Source organism: Castanea sativa, chromosome 6, assembly GCF_040712315.1.
Source record: "Castanea sativa cultivar Marrone di Chiusa Pesio chromosome 6, ASM4071231v1".
Classification (NCBI taxonomy): Eukaryota; Viridiplantae; Streptophyta; class Magnoliopsida; order Fagales; family Fagaceae; genus Castanea; species Castanea sativa.
The window spans coordinates 51,332,372-51,354,221 of NC_134018.1; the positions used below are offsets into that span (position 1 = coordinate 51,332,372).

Below are 21,850 nucleotides of genomic sequence, written 5' to 3' on the forward strand. Positions count from 1 at the left end.
AGTTTTATTTCTTAATTTTGAAATCAAATGTGGGACCATATTATAAATATCTATTCAAGTGAGTTATTGTGTACAAAAACCAAAGAGTCTAAAATTAATAAATATAAAAATATTTTAAAAAAATGGACAATTTACATTGTCTACATAATAACATTCTTACAAGACTTTTTAAAGAGTTAAAAAAAATATAAGAATAATTATCAATAATACTTAAATTATATATGTAAGAATTATATTATGCATCTTAATATATACCTTTTAAGTATATCCATGCATATACATGGGGTTACAAGTTAGTCTATATCTATATCTATATATTATTAAAAGCTGCTACATAGCGTTTAACATTTATGTGCTCAAGTTGCGCCATGTCAGCAACCATGTCATTCTAATTTTTTTTTTTAAATTTTTCCTACAATTTAAAATGGTTTTTGCAAATTTCAGATTATAGTATCTCTTGCTTAATAAGTCCCAGCCCTATAATAAATTTGTATAATAAATCCCAACCCACTTTTTATTTATTTACTTCCACTATCAAGCCCAACTCAAAGCGTTTTCAGCTTAGAGGAAAAAATAAAAAATAAAAACCGTGTAAGGTGAAAAGGAAAAACAAAAAATAAAAATAAAAACCGTGGAAGGTGGAAGTGTGGAATCCTGAAGGGTTTTGCGTGATATAACGTGAGGAAAGCAGAGAGAATGAAACCGTGAAGGAAACAGAGAATTTGAAATTGTGCTCCCCACCTTCTTGCTCTACTGTTTCGCATTAATGGCCGCCTTTCTAAGTTCCTTCCTTCCTGTCTTCCTTTCCACATCGTGTGTAAATACTGACAGTGCCTACTTTAGTTGAGGTATCTCTAAATTTCAGTTATTTTTTGCTCCACTCTTTTGCTTGATGATTTTTGTTTCCCTTATTACATTTTGTTATATGGATTGGTTATCTGCTCGGTTTTGAATCTTTATTATTGTTCTAAGAGTTTGGGACTTTGACGGAGATATAATTGATTAATTGTGAAACAGAGAGAGATAGAAAAGCCGAGGAAAATTGATCGGATATGGACTCTTTAAAGATTATCTATATCTCTGTGCTGTGCTTTGGCAAATTGATTGATAGCTGCTACCATAGGCAGTCCGCTCTTTAGGTCTTATCTATATCAAATACGAAGTGTGCTTTGGCAAAACATTGTATACTTTCCTTCTTACCGTTTTTCTTTTATGTGTCTTAAATTTTATGCTAAAGGTAGGTTTTAATTTATGAAATAAGCTATAGTTGGATTGGTACCCAATTAGTTGTGGTGAAACTATACTTTTGGCTTAGGTGGTATTCCTGTATCTTCTTAGTTTGATTTTCAATATTTATGCAGTTTTGTATAGTGCTTTATGTCCCTTTGTACACTCTGTTTACCTGGCATTTTTTTTTTTTTTGCTGTGCCTCTTTTTCATTTTCGATAAAGTCTTACATCTACTGATCCCCAAAAAAAAAAAAAAAAAAAAAACCAATGAGGGAGCTAACTCAGCTAAGTCCAATCCTTGACTCGGGTGTGTTTACAAGGATAGGAGAGGAGAGGAAAGATGAGGAATGGGGTGGGGAGTTACCCTTCCCTTGTTTGGATGTTTTGAGGGAGAGAGGATTTGAGGGTATTTCATAATATCATGAGTTGAAGCTGATCTTCCTTCAGACTTTGAATGGACAAATACTTTGGGTGTTCTTACTTTATTGATTTGTGGTTGAAAGCCACTACAATTGGGGGTTTAGCCATGCCCACTTCCAAAGTAGTATTGTAGTTGTGGATTGCTTAGGGAAGAAGTTGAGAATTGCAAACTGAAAGCATTACTGCTTAAAGTGAAATCATAGCACCCTGAAAGCTTGGATTATATTTATGGTCAATGAAAGTATAAGACATTGTCTTTTCGCCATTCATATAAAATCATAACTTTTTTGTTCTTTTGTTAATTACTTTATTTATTGATTAGCTGTTAAGGTGGCTGTCAAACACAATACTAGATCTTAGGAAAATTGATGAACCTACTTTACTGTGAGACCCAGCTGATATGGATTTTATATTTTTATTGAATTAGTTCTCCAAATGTGTGCTAAGTGTTTATTAGGTAGAATTTGGTTACATAGATGATTCACGAAAATCCTTAATTGTAATTTGAGATGTGACTAACATTTTTCTTGGATTGTGATAAATAGTATTGAAAAATTTATTTTGTAGATGATACAAAGACACATTTATTTATTCATTTAAGGATCCATATGAGAATTTTTTTGGGAGTTTTTCAGACATTACCATCATCTTCATTCTTCATTGTCAATTTTTTTAAAAAAATAATACAATTGTTATACTAAGTGAGGGAGAGAGATTCGAACCTTTGTTTTTCGCTTTTATGAGACCAGATGTTCTCTCTAAGTTACAAAGCTCTTAGCATTTTTCACTGTCAGTTAACATCTTTGAAAGATAGAAAACGAAAAGCCCAATACGTTTATGAACTTGTCTTGTAATATTAAAACATAAAAGACTATAATTCAAACCAAGCAGGAAGGCCAAGTGATTGTACTGTGTAGTGTGCACCACTATGGAACTGTTCAAAATTAGACAACTTCACTGCTTTACCTGCAGTAGCTATAATTAATATTTATGCACGTTTTGGTATAATCAAAGCTACCCTGGGATTTCATTTGGGAGGAGAAATTAAATTTTTTTTGTTGCTAAGTGTGCTTCTTTCAGTTTTCTTTTAGAGTTCTCGCATGTCCAATTAAGCATTTTGTTAGCTTTGGTACGAATTTTTTATGTTTGCTCAAAGTGAGAGAAAATCTTTTATTTAATGCTTTGTTTGTTTCAGTAGTAATGTTTTCTGGAAAATAGTTCATTTTCCAAAGAAAATTTTTCTAGAAAACTATATCATTTTCCAGTGTTTGATAACGACCTTGAGAATGAGCTTGAGAATGTTTTTTGGTATTTAGTATGCAAATTTTTATTTTTATTTTTTATATTTCTTGTGTAATTTAAACCATGTGTATTATGTAAACTAACTAATGTAATCAATATTTAAAAAAAAAAAAAAACAAGAATGAATTTAGTTTTTATACTAAAATTTTGACAATAGATACAATCAAATTAGTTGTCAAATTTTCATGATCTCTACCACTCATCTTGCTCATATATATGAACAGGAACATCCACACACACACACACACACACACATATATATATATATATATATATATATATATATATCAACCATTTGTCTATATACATAAAATTGACAGGGGAATACATCTTTAATAAGTGCAAATAACAATAACTTTTAATTGTCTACTCTTTTTGCTGGTACACTAATTATTTACTATGGTCAACCACAAGTCTTTAATATTACTCAAAATTATGTATTTATATGATGTATTTACATAATATATCATCACTACATAGTATCTGCATAATGTATCTGTCAACAAAAAAGATTATTATACGTAAAAGCAATTTAGAGCCATATAGGCACTACGTTTACAATTTTCGTCTTTTACTTCATTCATTCATTCATTCTTTCTTCTTTTTTATTTTTTATATTTTTATCTTTTTAGCACTTTTATGTGCAAAAAAACCTTCTACCTGGAATCCATCAAACCAAAAATTTGTTAGAGAAAAAATTAAATTAAGTTTGAAATTCAAAGTAAAGAATTCGATCTTTGGTAGAGAGGAATGAAATAATTACTGAGCAATGAGGGGAAAAAAAATCTAATCAGAGAACTGTGTTATAAAGGGGAAGAGAAATATGGAGAGAGAGAGAGAGAGAGAGAGAGAGAGAGAGAGAGAAAGAGAGAGAGATCTATGGAAGAGGAGAGATCAGAGTTAGTGACAGTGAGAGTGTGAGGAAAGAAAAAGAAAAGGGAAGAGAGAAAGAGTGAGAGAGCGTACTGTGAGAGAGAGATTGTTTTTCAATAAAATTTTTTGAAAAACAACCTATAAAAAACAAGCCTTATTTTTATTGGGATTTTCCATTAACCAAAGATAGTTTTCCGTTGACCAGTTTTTTTTTGTGCTACCAAACACTGGAAAATGTGGAAAACTATCTTTACAGAAAGTTTTCCAGCAAAACAAACAGAGTGTAAGATGATTGAAATTTAAGGAGTTGTTGTTACTGTTGATATTAGTGACGATCTCTACTAATTTTTGCTGCATCAACATTGGTAATCTAAAACTTGACCCGTTTATGTTTTTAACTTAACCTTACTTCCTATAGAAAAGATGGTTTTTAATCTCTTCTATATATTTATTTTATTTTGTTGAAGTGTTTGAGTTTGATTTAAACATTTTTCTTCTATCTTTCTATGTCTAACTGCAAAGGTACAATGAGAGTTAAAGATGCGTGCATCGTTTTCAAAATTACTTGTGATGAAGCAAGAGTTCGTCAGTCGATGTGAGTTCGTCCAGTTGATGCCGGTCACGCTCCTGCGTCTCGACGTAAGCAAAAGCTCCTTCAATTGGTCACCGGTGTGGTGCCTGCCATAATGCCTCCGATGCCAAAGTCAGTGCAGAAGAAAGTTTATAATAACAGAATAACTTCGTATCTACTGTAATTGTGTCTGTATGTGTACCTTGTGTTATAGGTGTGAAGGCTTTATATACTTTCTTCTGGATTCCAGCCGTTGTGGCATTAATGCCTTGCTTAATAACGCTCCCAGCCGAGTAATGGATCTTTAGTACGCCCCCAACGATCTACCTGGTGTTGTAACCACCCAAGGTATTACTGGCGGCATTGAATGATTTTGGTATCCTCGTCAATGACGTGGCAGTATTAGGTTCGTCAAAGGGAGTGGTGTTGTCTGCAATATTGAATTCATTCGTGATCCCTCTCGTCAGTCCCATCAGATGCCCCCGGATTTTGTGGTCGTCATGACATGTCATGTCGACCACAGAATGCGAAAGGTTTATTAAACTGCAGGCGACTCTTGGGATTTTGTGCTGTAATAAAGGCGTAGTGGCAGCGCCATACTGGTTGTGGCCACGTGGCACTTAATGGTGGGTGCAGTTACTGCTCCCATTGTGTGACCCTTGGGTTTCCCGCCGATTTTCGGTTTTTCTGGGCTTTGTTTTTAAAAACTCCCTTTTTCCTCCTTTTTTCTTTTCACCTTCTCAAATTCCCTGTTTATGCTCTGAGCCTCCCTATCTCTCTGATTTTTCTGCAAACCGGTGCACACCTCCATCTTTCCAATTTCTTCTGTAAGCTGGTGCGAGGCGGGGTTTCCTACTTTCTCCATTCGAGGTATGTCCTTCTTTTCCCCTTTCGATTCTTCCCCCCCCCCCCCCTTTTTTTTATTTTTTTTTATAGCTTCTTTGGTCTTTCTATGATTGGTAGTTCTGAGGTTTAGACTATTTTCCCCTCAATTTCTTTCCTTTTTGCGCGTTTAGGAGTGTTTCTAGGTGTTTTTCCAAATCTTGAGGATTTTGTTTTTGAGGGTAACAGTCTGGGAGTCGTTGTGGCTGATTTGTTGCCCTTTCTTCGTTAGTCTGTCAATTGGTTCAAGAAATTGTTGAGGGAGTGGGTAGAGATGTCCGAGGTGAGGACTAGTGAACTCAAGACTGGGTTGTCGTCTAGCGACGACCCGATGGAGGGAGATACAACTGTTTCTACCTTTCGGGAAGTTAGGGTTTTCCACGCCCTTAGAGAGGTATGTGGGCTGGATTTTGAGACGTTAGGCAGATTTAGGGATAGGTTTCAATTCCCAAAGTGGGTTAGGGTTCGTTTGCCCAATGAAGAGGATCGGGCCGGTCATTCCTTTCCTGGAGAGGTCTGTTTTTATGAGTCTTCCTTCGTCTGTGGGCTGAGGTTCCCGGTCCACCCTTTTTTTATGGAGCTGTTAGACCGCTACGGTATTGCTCCGGGGCAGCTCATGCCCAACTCCTGGAGGATAGTGGTCAGCTGTATGGGGATATGGCTGGCCGCTACGGACGGTGGAGAGCTTAAAATGGACGAGCTCACCTATTTGTACCGTTTGAAGGAGTCCAAGGAATACGGGTACTATGAGCTAGTCCCTTGGGAAAGGAGGACCAGGATCGTCTGGAATTTACCTTCGTCTTTCAGGTATTGGAAGTCCCGGTTTGTCTTTGTGTCTGGGGACGATTTTGAAACTCCCTCCGGAGAGGTTTGGGGTGAACTCCCGAGGCTATCTCGTTAGTGGGGGACCCCGACCTTAGGTGCGTCATTATTTATTTTCGTCATTTGAGTTTCGTGGTGTTTGCTTTTTCTGGTCTTTAACTCCTCTGTCCATTGTTTTGTGCAGTCAAGAGGCGCCCTAAGCTTAAGAGCAGGTATAAGGAGCGAGTGGAGAAGGTGATTGAATACGCGCAGACGATCGAAGATTGGGACGACCTGGTGGACCCGAGAACTCTTGCATTCTATTGCCTCGGCCCAGAGCCTTTTGCTTTTGTCTTGTGTAACCTCAGGATTGAGGGAAAAAAAAGTAAGTGGATGTTTCATCTGCATCGGGTTTTCTTGCATATGTGTATATATATATATATATATATATATATTTTTTTTTTTTTTACAAGTGTTTCCTTCTTGCAGAGATGACGACCAAGTTCAACAAAGGTATGTATGATAAGATGAGGGCCAAGAAGGACGAACCATTGTCCCATCTTGGGAAGAAGGTGGTACGCATCACTGGGAAAGGCCCTCCCGTTACTTCAGCCGCTTCAGTTACCCACCTCGCCTCCGAGATTGATACGACGAGGTCTGCTTCTCCTACTGCCTCCATTGAAGAGATCCCTACTCTTGCCTCAAAAAAGCAGCGAACCTCAGATAAGGGGAAGGAGAAAGCTGATTCTCGCTCGTCCTCGATCTGGGACGATGAGAAATTGGCAATGGACAGGGCTCATGAGATTGTGACGGCGGAAGACTTGAGGATCTTTTTGGGCTCATCCACAAAGGAGCTTTTGGGTCGTCATCTCCACAAGCTCATCCAGGTAATGCTCTTGTGCCAATTTTATTTCTTTGTGTTCGTCTTTTTTTTTTTTTTTTTTTTTTTTTTTTTTTTTTTTTTTTTTTTTAGGTTCGATCTCCTTGCGTGTTCTTCAAGTGTTGGGGGAGGGCATTCATCTTTCCTCCGAGTATCTAGCTCAGGAGGCCAAGGTCGAGTCCGCGCTATCACAAATAACGGCCTTGGAGGTGGACAACTCAAAGTTGAAGAAGGAGTTTATAACTTCTATGGGCGAAGCCAATCTTGCCAAGGAAAAGGTCAAGAAATTTAATGATGACCTCAGAACCGAGCGGCAATTGGTTTTGGAGAAGGACGAACAACTTGCTGCTGCCAGGGAGAGGGTGAAGGGTGTTGCTGCTAGGGCCATAGAAGGCTTCCAGCAAATTGAAGAGTACAACTCCGTACTCTTCAGTTGGTACTTCAAGGGGTTCGGGCTGCCGAGGAGATATCTGATCAAGCACCCCTCTGGAGTAAACCTGGAGATGTTGGATATGGAAGAGGTAGACAAAGAGATGTCTGCTGACAAGGCTGCCTAGCAGTCGGCCCCTGAGACCAGTGCTCTTGCGGATGTTCCTCCTACTGATGATGTTGTTGCAGACATATGAAACTTGTGATAATTCCTGCTTTTTTTTTTTTTTTTTGGGTGCCCTTTGTATTTTGGGCTTAAATTTCAAAACAATTTTATTCTTATTTTAAGAACACTACTTTTGGGTCCGATGTTTCAGGACTCTTGGATGGAAAAGTAATTACTTATTGCTCTGGTTTTTATAACTGCATGCTTTCTTGTCTTCATGTGTGTGGTATGTTGCACTTGTTCCCCCTTCCAATGATCTTGCACTTAGGCTTTTTTTTTTTGTGAGATAATATCTTCATCTCGTCAGTAATGTACATCCGTCAAGGCGGAATTTCATTACTTAGCCTTTTTTGAGATAATCTCTTTATCTCGTCAGTAATGCACATCCGTCAAGGCAGAATCTTATTACTTAGACTTTTTTTTTTCTTGAGATAATCTCTTTATCTCGTCAGTAATGCACATCTGTCAAGGCGGAATCTTATTACTTAGACTTTTTTGAGATAATCTCTTTATCTCGTCAGTAATGCACATCCGTTAAGGCGAAATCTTATTACTTAGACTTTTTTGAGATAATCTATTTATCTCGTCAGTAATGTACATCCGTCAAGGCGGAATCTTATTACTTAGACTTATTTGAGATAATCTCTTTATTTCGTTAGTAATGTACATCCGTCAAGGCGGAATCTTATTACTTAGACTTTTTTGACTCTTGTAACTCGTACTTGTGACCTAGCCTGTTAGCACGTATATATTAGATAAACAATGCTTTTATTAATTTCAAAAAGTGAATACATTAATTTGTTACATCCTTTGGTGGTACTTCTTCAAGTGCTCAATGTTCCATGGTCGAGGAAGCCTTTTCCCGTCCAAGATTTCCAGGTGATAACTGCCTTGCCTGGAATAATGGGTAACTCGGTATGGTCCTTCCCACGTGGGGCCGAGTTTTCCTTGGGTAGAGTCTCTAGTTGCTATAGTGACCTTGCGCAGGACGAGGTCGCCTATGTCAAGTCGTCTGAGCCTCACCCTCCTATTATAGTATTCGGTCATTTTCTGTTGGTATTTCATCATCCTGTTAGAAGCTCTGTCTCTTACTTCGTTTAGGCAGTCCAGGTTTACTCGCAATTGGTTGTTATTATTTTCTTCGTGGAATGCTTCTCGTCTGATGCTGGCTACTCCTACTTCGATCGGGATTACTGCTTCAGTGCCATATGTAAGCCTGAATGGGGTTTCGCCCGTTGGGGTTCTCGCCGTGGTTCTGTAGGCCCATAATACATTGGGCAATTCTTCTGGCCAGGCACCCTTCGCGTCGTCCAGTTTAGTTTTAATTATCTGGAGCAATGTTTGGTTCGTCACTTCTATCTGTCTGTTCGCCTGTGGATGCCCTAGGGACGAGAACTGGTTTCTGATGCCGAGGTTAGAGCAGAAGTCCCTGAAGCCTTGGCTGTCAAACTGCCGCCCATTATCTGATATGATCGTCTGTGGGATCCCGAACCTGCAGATTATATTTTTCCACATGAAGCTTCGGATTCGTGCCTCGGTGATGGTTGCCATCGCTTCTGCTTCAACCCATTTTGTAAAGTAATCAATTGCAACAAGTAGGAATCTTACCTGACCTTTACCCGGGGGTAATGGTCCGACGATGTCGATTCCCCATTGCGCGAATGGCCACGAGGATGATATTGTCGTCAATTTCTCTGCTGGAAGTCGTTGGACATTCCCGAATCTCTGACACTTGTCACAATTCTTGACGAGTTCTACTGCGTCAGCTTGGACAGTTGGCCAGAAATAACCTGTTTGAATGACTTTGCTTACCAAGGACCTAGGGCCAGCGTGATATCCGCAAATACCTTCGTGGATTTCTTCCAGGATGTACCTGGCTTCATCCTCATCGACACACTTTAAGTAAGGCAGGGAATAGACCCTTTTGTATAGGTGGTCATTTAGAATCTTGAACCTGGTTGCTTTCTACTTGATTTTCCTGGCCTCCTTGGCATCCTGAGGGAGGTGTCGGTCTTGGAGGAAGGACACGATCGGTGTCATCCAGCTGTTTATACTCTGGATTGCGAATGTTGGGATTTCTTCGATGCTGGGGCGTTTTTGCATCTCCATGCTCAGCTCCGTGCACGCCGGTTCTTCTTCTGAGGAGGCTATTTTTGCGATCTCGTCTGCTTCCATATTCTGGCCTCTTGGGATCTGTAGAAACTCCAATTTGTCAAACTCCCGGGCCAAATGTTTCGCCATCTTGAGGTATTTCTGCATTCTTTCCTCCTTTGCTTTGTACTCCTCTCTGATTTGTCCTATTACTAGCTTCGAGTCACTCTGAACGAGCAGATTTTTTGCTCCAAGTGCCTTCCCGAGTCTCAGCCTCGTCAATATTCCTTCGTACTCCGCTTTGTTATTGGTGGCTGGAAATTTAAGTCGAACTCCATATCTGAGCTTTTCTCCATCGGGGGTGATTATAATGACCCCTACTCCTCCCCTCTTTTAGGCTGATGAGCCATCATTCTGGATTGTCCATTGTTCTGCTTTATCACCGCGGTCGTCATCTTCGTGAGGGGTGAACTCGGCAATGAAATCTGCTAAAGCTTGTGCCTTGATGGTAGTTCTGGGAAGGTACTCGATGTCGAACTGACTGAGTTCGATTGCCCACTGTACCATTCTCCCTGCTGCCTCAAGTTTGTTCATGGATTTCCTGATCGGTTGATCCGTCATTACTAGGATGGGATGTGCTTCGAAGTATGGTCGCAGCTTCCGTGAAGCCACTATTAAAGCGAATGCAATCTTCTCAATCCTGGGGTACTTGGCTTCTGCTCCCTGGAGGGCTTGACTGATGTAGTAAACTGGAAGCTGCTTCTTATCTTCCTCTCGAATCAGGGCTGCATTAACGGCCGTGGCTGATGCTGCTAGGTATAGATAAAGGTTTTCTCTTTCCTTTGACGGATTTAGTAGGGGCGGATTGCTCAGGTAATGTTTGAGCTCTTGAAACGCTGTTTCACATTCGTCAGTTCAGGCGAAAGCTTGCTTCAACGTCTTGAAAAAGGGTAAGCATTTGTCCGTTGCTTTGGAGACGAATCTATTGAGTGCAGCAATCCTCCCTGTGAGCTTCTGGACTTCTTTGACGGTCTTAGGTGACGTCATGTTGAGTATTGCTTGTACCTTCTTCGAATTTGCTTCTATCCCTCTTTGGGACACCATGAATCCCAAGAATTTTCCTGAGGCTACCCCGAAAACACTTACTGGGATTCAACTTCATCTGATATTTTCTGAGGGTGTTAAATGTTTCTTCCAAATCGTCCAGGTGCGTCAATTCCTTTTTGCTCTTGACGAGCATATCGTCCACATATACCTCCATGTTTCTGCCAATCTGCTTGCTGAACATCTTGTTTACTAATCTTTGGTATGTTGCCCCTGCGTTCTTCAGTCCAAAGGGCATTACCTTATAGTAGTAGAGCCCCTGGCTCGTGATGAAGGCAGTTTTTTCTTGATCTTCCTCAGCCATCTTTATCTGGTTGTATCCTGAAAAGGCATCCATGAACGTCAGTAGCTTATGCCCGGCCGTGGAATCTACCAGCTGGTCTATCCTAGGCAGGGGGAAACTGTCCTTTGGGCAAGCCTTGTTTAGATCCATGAAATCCACACACATTCTCCATTTTTCATTCATTTTTTTTACCAGCACGACGTTGGCCAGCCACTCGGGATAATAAACTTCCCGAATGAAGTTTGCTTGCAACAACTTGTTAACTTCGTCGGTGATTGCCTGGCTTCGTTCGGGGGCAAAGACTCGTCGTCTCTGTTGGATGGGCTTTTTCTCGGGATCTACGTTCAACTTGTGCTGAATGACCTGGCGTGATATGTCGGGCATATCCTCGTGACTCCATGCAAAGACATCCAAATTTTCCTTGAGAAATTGAATGAGCTTCGTCCTCATCTCAGGACTTAAGGTTGTTCCTATCCTCGTCGTCTTGGCGGTCTCTCCCTCGACGAGTTTCACTGCTTCCAAAGCTTCTACTTTGTCTTCTTTTTCCTTCTCGATTGTCCATGCATGGTTCTCTTTTGCAGCCAATACAGCCTGGTAGCATTCCCTGGCTAGGACCTGATCCCCTTTCACTTCGCTAACGCCGTCCTCAGTTGGGAATTTCACCTTTAGGCAGTAGATGGACGTGACCGCCTTCCACCTATTGAGCGTGGGTCTACCAATGATTACATTATATGAGGATGGGCAATCTACCACCAGGAAGTCCAACTGACGGGTCTGTTGCTTCGGGTAGGTTCCTATTGTGACTTTTAATGTCACTATGCCCTTGGGGTACACCCTGTCCCCGCTTAAGCTGACGAAGGGGGAGTCGAAGGGGCATAATCTCCCAGGATCTAGTTTCAACTGTTGGAAGGCCGGTAAGTACATATGTCTGCAGAGTTGCCATTGTCTATAAGGATCCTCTTGGTGTTAAATCCTTCGATTGTGAGCGTTATAACCAGGGGGTCATTATGTGGCTGCCTTACTCCCCAAGCATCCTCTTCGTTGAAAAACATGTCCTGGTTTGTTCGTCTCTGCTTGAATGGGGGTTCCATATGGACGTTATTCACTTGTCTCTAGCATGTTTTCTTGAGGGACTTGCATGATCCCCCCGTGAATGGCCCTCCTGCGATCATATGTATTTCCCCAATCACATCCTGTGATGGTTGGGAATGGCGGATCCCATTCTTTGACGAGGACTTGCGCTGGCCCTTGCCGTCGTCTCTGAGCTTGCTGGACTCTCCCTTCTTCACATACTTCTGCAGTTTTCCTTTCTGTATCAACTCCTCTATCTGTCCTTTCAGGTCGCGGCAATCCTCCGTGTAATGGCCATGATCCTTGTGGAATCGGCAGTATTTGTTCTTGTCCCGCACGTTAGGGGATGAATGCAAATGTCTCGGCTATTGAAGGTAATGTTGATCCTAAATCTGTGTCAAAATTTTGTCAACAGACATAATCAGAGGAGTGAATTTTACCGTTCGTGGAGCTTTTTCGTCCTTTCGTTTATCTACGTCACTTCCTCGACGGCCTGGGTGCTCCCTCTTTTGCCCCCTACGTTCGTCTTCCTTCCTTCCTTCCTTTTTCGGTCTTTCCTCGTCCACAATGGCTGCCAGTGCATCCTCGGCATTCATGTACTTTTGGGCCTTCAGGAGCATCTCTGCCATCGTCCGAGGCAGATTCTTTGCCAGCGAGACGACAAATTCTCGGGACCTAAGCCCTGCTATAAATGTCGTCAGCTGTACCTTGTCGTCTGCGTCGTCCATCTCTAAGGTCTCTCGAGTGAAGCGTTTCACGTATGACTGCAAGGTCTCCCTCTCCCCTTGCTTAACAGTGAATAGGTGATCCGCTGGTCTTTTAGAACGTTGCCCTCTGACGAAATGGCGCAGAAAGGCGCTACTTAACTGTTCGAAGCTGTCAATAGATGAAGTGGGCAGTCTCGTGAACCACTCTCTTCCAGCTCCCTTCAGCGTAGTCGGGAAGGAACGACACATTATTTCATCAGGGGGCTGTTGAAGACCCAGTGTCGTCTTGAAGGTATTAAGGTGATCTTGGGGATCCTTAAGCCCATCAAAAGGTTCAAGTTAAGGAAACCGAAACTTTGCTGGTACTGGTCGTTCTAAGACTACCATGGTAAAGGGAGAATCCGTTGCCCTGACCATTCTATCTAGGCTCTGATCCGTCTTCTACTTGATGGCATTTCTCAACTCGTCCATCTCCTTTCTCATTTCCTGGAGGAGATCAGAATGCTGTTCCTCTTGAGTAATGGTCCTTCATTGGCCAGTTCTCCTGTGGCTATCCCCTTCATCCTCTTGGATAGCTCTTGATCGGTTTTCCTCCTACTGAAGCCTTTGTCTCATCTCCTGATTCTGCCTGGTGAGTTCTTCGACAGTGGCCGCAAGAGCTTGGACTTGCTGAGCCAAGGCTGCTGAGTCTTGGTTGGATTCCATCTGGATATTGGAGTTGGTAGGAACTGCGTTTTCAAATCGTAGTACGAGAATGTCGTCCCCACAGACTGCGCCAAATTGATGAAGCAAGAGTTCATCAGTCGATGTGAGTTCGTCCAGTTGATGCTGGTCACGCTCCTGCGTCTCGACGGAAGCAAAAGCTCCTTCAATTGGTCACCGGTGTGGTGCCTGCCACAACACCTTTGATGCCAAAGTCAATGCAAAAGAAAGTTTATAATAACAGAATAACTTCGCATCTACTGTACTTGTGTCTGTATGTGTACCTTGTGTTGGAGGTGTGAAGGCTTTATATACTTTCTTCTGGATTCCAGCCGTTGTGGCATTAATGCCTTGCTTAATAACGCTCCCAGCCGAGTAATGGATCTTTAGTACGCCCCCAACGGTCTACCTAGCTGGTGTTGTAACCGCCCAAGGTATTACTGGCGGCATTGAATGATTTTGGTATCTCGTCAATGACGTGGCAGTATTAGGTTCGTCAAAGGGAGCGGTGTCGTCTGCAGTATTGAATTCGTCCGTGATCCCTCTCGTTAGTCCCATCAACTTGCAATGAGCGAAACATAGAACAATGAGTTTATCTTCATTACCATGAAGCTCTCTTTTCTCATCCATTTAATGTTAATAGTTTTAGAACTAGTCCCATTTAAATTTGATGATTTGTCTACACAAATCTAATGGACTATTTTTTGCATTTTTACAGATCTTGACTCAATATTGTTCAAAATATTAAATTCCTTGATGTGTGCTCTAGAAAATTTTAATTTGAAAGTCAGATTACTTTGAAATTTTCATAGGATTTACTAAGATTTTCAAGTTTATTATCTATGTCCCTTCCTACTTATCAAAAAAAAAATTATCTATGTCCCTTCCCATTTCGCACTTTTTGTTTTTGTTTTTTTTTTTGGGTGAATGATCTTAATCTATCTAGCAGATTGCATTGCACTGTTGTTGACTACAGGTATTTTTTACAAGGTCTGTCAGTGGACTCTGATTATCACAATTGGGTATTATCTTAAAAACAATATCTTTCTTTTTGTATCATTGTATGCAAGTTTGTATTTTTTTTTTTAAATAATTTCAGTTTGGTTATTAAGAAAGTGTAGGGATATAATACATATGATAAGTTTTGGATTTTTATTTAGTATGTTTGGGATTCAAGCATCTTTATATAGTTGTTTGGGCTAAAGTTTAACAGGGATGGTGAAAGCTCAGTGTGCTAGGATGATACCTTTAAGAAGAGGTGATGGATTCCTAAAAGAGATGAGAAGTTGATAGTTTACAACTTTATATTAAGCAACATGGCATTTGGAATTGGAGTTAGAATCCAAAACCTTATGGTAGGAAACATGTAAATGTTCAATTTCAATGAATAAAAACTCAAGTCATAATATTTTCATGGTTGTTTGTAGTTGTTCCTCTGAATGATTATCTAATTTAAAGTTTTCTTTCAATCTTTTCTTTTAGGTTTGGTAAGGTCTGGGAAGAGTTATTCACTTATCCAAAAAAGGCCTGGGAAGGGTTGTAGACTTTTTTGGATGAATTATGTGGAAACTTTTGCAAATAAGAGGAAACTATACTCAAGCTTTATAAAGTTTTACTCATTTGAAAACTATTTTATCAAATTTAGTTTGTTAAATTTTGATTAAGATGAATGGATAATTCAAAACAATGAGTACACTTATTTTTTATTTGTTCCTTTTAAATGTTGTTACACACAATATATTTATATATTGATTGCTGCATTATTATTATGTGATAAAAGTCTTTCCAGTTATCATCTGGCTGCCACATCTATAAAACTCTAAAACTTAATTCCACATGCAAAACATGTATAAACTTCAACATCAATGATGTACCAGTGTGGTGATTAAAGCTTGCAAGGTGTTCCATAATTATTATGAAGTTAGCAAAAAACTTGGTAAAATTGTTGATGTCTGTTTAGGTTTTGTGCAAATGTGATTTTAACTTGATATTGCTTGCTGAAAACGAATGGGAGGACTGCCTTTGATATTGCAGTGGTTCATCTTGAATTGGCTTGAGTTTTCACTTTTTATTTTATTTTTCAAATATTATTAAAACTATGATAGTTCATGTAAAATTAAGAATGCTTTAATGTATAAACTATACTTTCATAAGATTTTCCCGTGCATCGCACGGGTTAGCAACTAGTATATAATAATAGGTAAAGCCGAGAGAAAATCCAATTAAATTTCAAATTGGAATTCAATTAGAGTCTAATTTTGCGCCATATATCCTATCTAATCTAAATTTTTAAATTTTTTATGCCGAGTTAATTCAATGTAAAAATTGAATATTAATTACAGTTTAATTTTGCGACATGTGTCTCATCTAATCTAAGTTTTTTAATTTTTGTACAAAATGAGTTAATGTAGTGTAAAAATTGAGGAGTCCAATATAAGTAAACCATAAAAAACATAATTTTTGAATGAGTTTTTTTTTTTTTTTTAGAACTAAAAACAATTCAAGTTTATAAGTCATTTATATATATATAAAAGAGTAAAGCTGAAAGAAATCCAATTAGATGCACAAACAATAAACCAGAAAAAAAACTGGATTTAAATACACAACCTCTCACAGATACCTCTCCCCTAGAGACGCCAACCAATCCTCATCAAAAGTTTGCACCATTAAATCCTACTAGAAGGTTGCCCGCGCGTTGCGCGGATAATGCTGTAAGCTTTTATGTAAAATGGTTTTTGAAATTTTTGTACATATATTATAACATAAATGGTGAATATTTTCATTGCTAAAATCACCTACAATTATAGTAGAAATTTCAGAGCATGTAGGCATATTTTGTTGTCTACCATCAGTTGATCGTAAACCAATTAATTGCAAGCATACATTATGCATATCAAACTCCTTGAACCTGTCCCTTGTCATACGATATGTCTAACTAAGGCGTTGACCCTATGAAGCATGTTCAGTTGATCGTAAACCAATTAATTGCAAGCATACATTATGCATATCAAACTCCTTGAACCTGTCCTTTGTCATACGAAATGTCTAACTAAGGCGTTGACCCTATGAAGCATCTTCAGTTGATCGTAAACCAATTAATTGCAAGCATACATTATGCATATCAAACTCCTTGAATCTGTCCCTTGTCATACGAAATGTCTAACTAAGGCATTGACCCTAAGAAGCATCTTCAATAATATTTTAACTATAGCAATGCTAAGGTTGCATAGTGATTCATGTCTAGGCAAAGCAACAAACACACTTTGATATTGTCAAGGCTCTTGCGGACAGTCGTACATAATACTTGACCAATAAATAAATAAAGCAAGTAGTTTCAATGATGGTTGTGATGGACATGATTCAACATATTTAACAATTTTTTAACCATCGTACACCCTTGGTGTGATACTCACTCCACAAGTATAAGTACTTATGGGGTGTGGGAGGCAAGGGTCAGGGTTCAAGTCTCCAGGAGGGACCTCCACACACATATACACTTAGATTATGCTAGAATAAAAATTCTATCTTCTATAAAAAAAAAAAATAAATAAATAAAACAATTTTTTAACAAAGGTGTACCAGTATAATATATTTAACAACTTTTTAATACCATTTTGAGTTTATATAGATTCTAGGCTAACCTTCAAATAATGGAGACACCACATAATTTTTTTCTACCCACTTAGTTCTTAATTTGTACCTTTGGGGTTCTATTGTTTCTTTCTTTGTTCTTATTTTTAACAATTGAGTTTCTATCATTTAGTAGGACATAGAATATGTGTAGATTGTGGTGATTATTTTAAAAATTTGCTACCAAATAATACTTAACCCCTTGATAGGTAAAAGAAAATTATTCACCTAAAAATAATAACTTCTTTCTTACCCGTAGCTAATTTAATTTGTTTCACTTATGTCAATTATATAGGCTGCTACATCATACAACCAAATAAAAATTATAAATTTTTTGTCAAGCATTTTATCAAATACTATGGATTCAAAATAAAATATATGATTACTCTTGGGCTCTTTGCACTTTGAATCCCACAAAAGTTTTGCCTCCATTGGCACTTTGAATATGACTCAATCCATAGAGATACATGTATTTGTGCTCCGACTACATGTGGCTTGGAGGAGCTTGATTTATTGATTAAGCTTCTTCCTCATTGATCTTTCTACCTGCCCAACAAAACCAGATTAGTTACTCAACCTGTCTTTGCCTTAGGGTCTAAATATTACCCAATTCAACTAATTTTCTTAGTCACATCCTCATGTAACATATTTAAATCACTCACCAAAAGCCAAATCATAAATTAGAAAAACAGTGGCTCAGTAAAAATCTCAACCAGTAAACAGTTCAAATGAAAAGAAACAAACCACCATCTAGTTCGATTATCAAAAACCCATTACCAAACAACAACAAAGAATGAACAAATTGAGTATTAGTATTTTGTACGTCTTAGATACTGAAGAAGGATTTGATAAATTAGGGCTGGTGGCATTTTCTCCTTGTGTTTAGTGACTTTAGTCCCCGGCCAAAACATGGTAAAGTTGAAGCTTCAATCTACCTGAGTCTATCTTCCCTTAAACATTGCAAACCGCAAACTTAGTATCCCAAATAAAATTTTGAAAAAAAAAATTTTGAAAGAAAGAAACAAAGAGAGAGAGTTGGCAATATTTATTTATCTACAGACACTAAGAAAGGAGCTTTTGTTCATGAACCCAAAGAGGAATCGTTGATCCATCAATATAATAATTTTCAAAAGAAATAGGTACAATAGTGTGCATTTAATTGAAAGGGGAAGTGAAAGAGTTTTTTGTTTGTGTTTTTGCTAGAAGAAGTGAAGAGTTAAGACTTAAGAGACGTAGAAAGAACTGAAGAGTTAAGAAAGAGAATGAATGAAATTTAAAAAATTTAAGATGGGTTTGATCTCAACAGAAATTACTTGGAAAGTATAATATTATTGTAAAGGTGTAATAGTGCAAAACTTGGTCTCACTTTGCCAGGTGCTTATCCATAGTGTGCATTTAAATTTGAACGGGGAAGTGAAAGTGTTTTTTTTTTTTTTGTCCTGAAGAAGTGAATAGTTTTTTTTTTTTTTTTGTTGATGGATAGAAGTGAAGAGTTAGGAGAGAGGAAGAAGCGAATTGATTTTTGATGAAGCAATAAGTGCTAAACATAAAAGCTGCATTGTTTTAATTTTTGAAGTTGGAAAACATCATTTCATAATAAAGAGGATTGCAAAGAACTCATATAGAGCGCCACATGGCAAAACTTCATGCACTCTCGCATGAGGTCTCTGCTTTTATATATATATATATATATATTGATAAGATATAGGATAAGTGAATAAAAGAAAGGATGTCAAAGAAAATAATATGTCACAACAACTTCTTCTTTTTTTTTTATATTTATTAAGGGAGTACATTGTGATTGATGTATATTACAAGTAATGCTAGGGATGAATTGATTCATGAAAAAATGATATACCAATCACAACTTACTATTTAAACAAGTGTGAAAAAAAAAGTGAATTTTCTTTTCTGACATTGCAAAAAATTAAATAAGATAAAAGGTTGGATAACAAAGAGAGATTGTGTAATTTTTAGGACCATAAAAATAAACACATGACAAGTTGTGATTGGTGGAATATAAAGTGGAACACAAAAAGTGGTACAAAAAATTTGTATTATATTTTGTACCACTTTTTGTGTTCTACTTTATGTTCCACTTTCTACACGATTTGTATTACACTTTATGTTCTACCAATCATAATTTGTCATATATTCATTTAATTTTTCTTATAAAATAGTCAAAGTTTAAAATGAAAAAAGTAAATAAAGAAATGTTTAACAAGTTATAATTTGTAGAATATAAAATAGAACACAAAAAATAATACAGACTATTTATATTCATATTATTTCTTGCCGTTGTAATGAGAATTAAATGTTGTTTGCAAATCTTAGAAAAGCAAAGAGGTGAGGAAAGGCAGGTTTTAAAAAGAGGAGAAAAAGTGGCATGTAGGAGGAAAAGTTAAGCCCAGAGCAAGAAAATAAAAAATAAAACAAAAAAAGTGGCATTCATATGAATCATATCAAAGGTGAGCAAGATTTGCCCAAATTTGAAGAACTTGAAACCAATTAATTAAAGTTGAGACCTAAAGACAAATCCCTCGAACCCTTTCCCCCTTAGACCCTCAAGCACTTTGTACATGGGGAGGTGTCAATTCGGCTACAAGGCCTTTGGCCTGGATAAACTAATCTTTAATTTGTTTTATAATAGTTTTCTCACCCAAAAAAAAAAAAAAAAGGTTTTATAATATAGGTATGGATTACAAAGTATCAATTTGTTTGCCGCTATTCTCCTGGACCTACCTGTTTGTAAGGTTTATAAGGTCAGATGTAAACAAACAAAAAACATGTCGTATACTTAACCAAGGCAAACCCGTCAGAAAATGAGTATAGCTACGTTACCATTTATATATAGCAAAAAAAACTCAGAAAAAATTTAATTAAATTTTAATTGAATTTTCAAAATTTGCGCTACATGTTCCATTTAATTTTTAATTTTGTATCAAGTGAAATATTGAGTGTAAAAATTGTAAAGTCTAAATCCAATTAGATTCTAAATAAAATTTCAATAAGAGTCCAATTTTCCTCCACTTGTCTATCTAAGTTTTTAATTTTTATGGCAAGTAAATTATTGGGTATAAAAATTGAAGAATCTAAAACCAATTAAATTCTAACACACACACACACATATTATATATATATATATATATATATAATGAGAAACCATTACATATTTTAGAAATGTGTGATTTAAAAAAAGTGTAAGCTAATATCGTGTATAATTTGAACATATTCTAAAAAAAATGTATAATTTGAACTGTATAATTATGATTGTTTTTAATTGTATCCGTGCATATATACGAGGCTACACATTAGTATATAATTAAAGTAAAAACTATGAGAAAATCCAATTAGATTTTAAATTAGATTCCAATTGTTATCTAATTTTACACTACATGTCCTATCTAAGTTTTTCTTTAAAAAAAAAAATTAAGTGAGTTAATAGTCTGCAAAAGACAAAGAATCTAAAAAAAGTAGTCCCCGCAAAACTTTCAAGAAGAGGGGTAGTCTTGTGTGTAAGCATCTGTTGAAGCAAGATAGCTCAAAAAACGCTTGAAGCCAAATTTTTTCCTTTTCAGTTGTCATGTAGTGGGTTAGAGGAACTTTCCTTCAAACTAGTTTAGAGGAAAATTCTGTCATTTTTTTAATGTGTGCTTCTGTTACTCACCAGCTGAGCTGTACCAGGTTCAAAAAACTATGGCCAACACATAGGCTATGCCAGTTACACAATACACAAGGCAGAACAAGACAAAGTAATTAACTGCAAAGGTAGATCTTGGGTTCGTGAAAAAATAAAAAATAGAGAGATATACATCAGGCTTGATCACTGTATTAAAATGGTCAATTGTACCCTTAGAGAGAAAATAAGCCAAGCTGCTCATGCCAGAAACACTCTCTCTCCAGTAGTGTAATTTGTCCAGGGAGAATGATCTCAAAGCCGCAATTTTGCATAGAAGAGCTGAAATCAGTAACAAGGATCACAGTCAGGAAGTAACCTTTGTGCTTATGGATATCATGTAGTCTTATTTGACTTGGCAACCAGACTGATTCACTAAAGCCAAATCTGACATGTTACTGATTGTTCCTCTACTTTTTCGATACTTTGGGTCGGTGCATTTTGGTGGTATGTTTTGTGAGTTTCTCACCGCATATAGTTTTTGTTTGAGTTAATTCTTAGATCCGTTGGAAGTGAGAATTTGAAAATTTTATTTACTTGAATTTAAGTAAAATATTATATGCTTAATTTTTAAAAATAAAAAAGAGAGAAAATATAAATAATTTAATGATATGGAAGATAGGGCTGAATTTAAATGGTGAATAAGATAAGATGGGAAGAAAAAAAAAAGAAATTAAAAAGAAAGATATAATAATAAACATCAATTTATCCAAATCATGTTATGTAATAGAGTAATATTATATTCTTATATACTATTTTAAATTCTTTATAATAGAATATGATAACATTTAACAATAATAGAATAGGATAACATTTAACAATAAAAGAGAACAAAAAAAAAAACTCATATAATATTTTTAATTCTTTATAATGCAATAAAATAACATTTAACAATCAAAGAGAACAATTGTAACATTTGAATGTGCCTATCAATTATTTGAGTAATTCAATTTTAAATTTGTGATGAGATTTGATTAAAATGACAATCTCCATAAAAATATTTGGTTGTAGAAATAATAAAGGAAAACATAAC

At 37.2% G+C, this 21,850-nt stretch overlaps 1 protein-coding gene and 1 long non-coding RNA gene across 3 annotated transcripts; one reads left to right on the forward strand and one right to left on the reverse strand.

Moving 5' to 3' along the window:
* Window positions 1–617: 617 nt before the first annotated feature.
* Window positions 618–6,947, forward strand: LOC142641662 (uncharacterized). Of its 2 annotated transcripts, none has more exons than XR_012845434.1 (3): window positions 618–848; window positions 6,284–6,463; window positions 6,568–6,947. It is a non-coding gene; the product is annotated as an uncharacterized LOC142641662 (long non-coding RNA). The 2 variants fall into 2 exon arrangements; XR_012845435.1 differs by lacking the exon at window positions 618–848 and adding an exon at window positions 6,089–6,197.
* Window positions 6,948–11,054: 4,107 nt separating this feature from the next.
* On the reverse strand, window positions 11,055–11,955 carry LOC142640150 (uncharacterized). Its single transcript, XM_075814242.1, has 2 exons — window positions 11,224–11,955; window positions 11,055–11,069 (listed from the first exon to the last, which is right to left on the reverse strand). The coding sequence occupies exons 1-2, from the start codon at window positions 11,953–11,955 to the stop codon at window positions 11,055–11,057; spliced, it is 747 nt and encodes a 248-aa protein (XP_075670357.1).
* Between the last annotated feature and the right edge of the window lie 9,895 nt (window positions 11,956–21,850).

Excerpts from the sequence above, each read along its gene's own strand:
- LOC142640150 (XM_075814242.1), bottom strand. The coding sequence starts at position 11,955 with ATGTACTTACCGGCCTTCCAACAGTTGAAACTAGATCCTGGGAGATTA.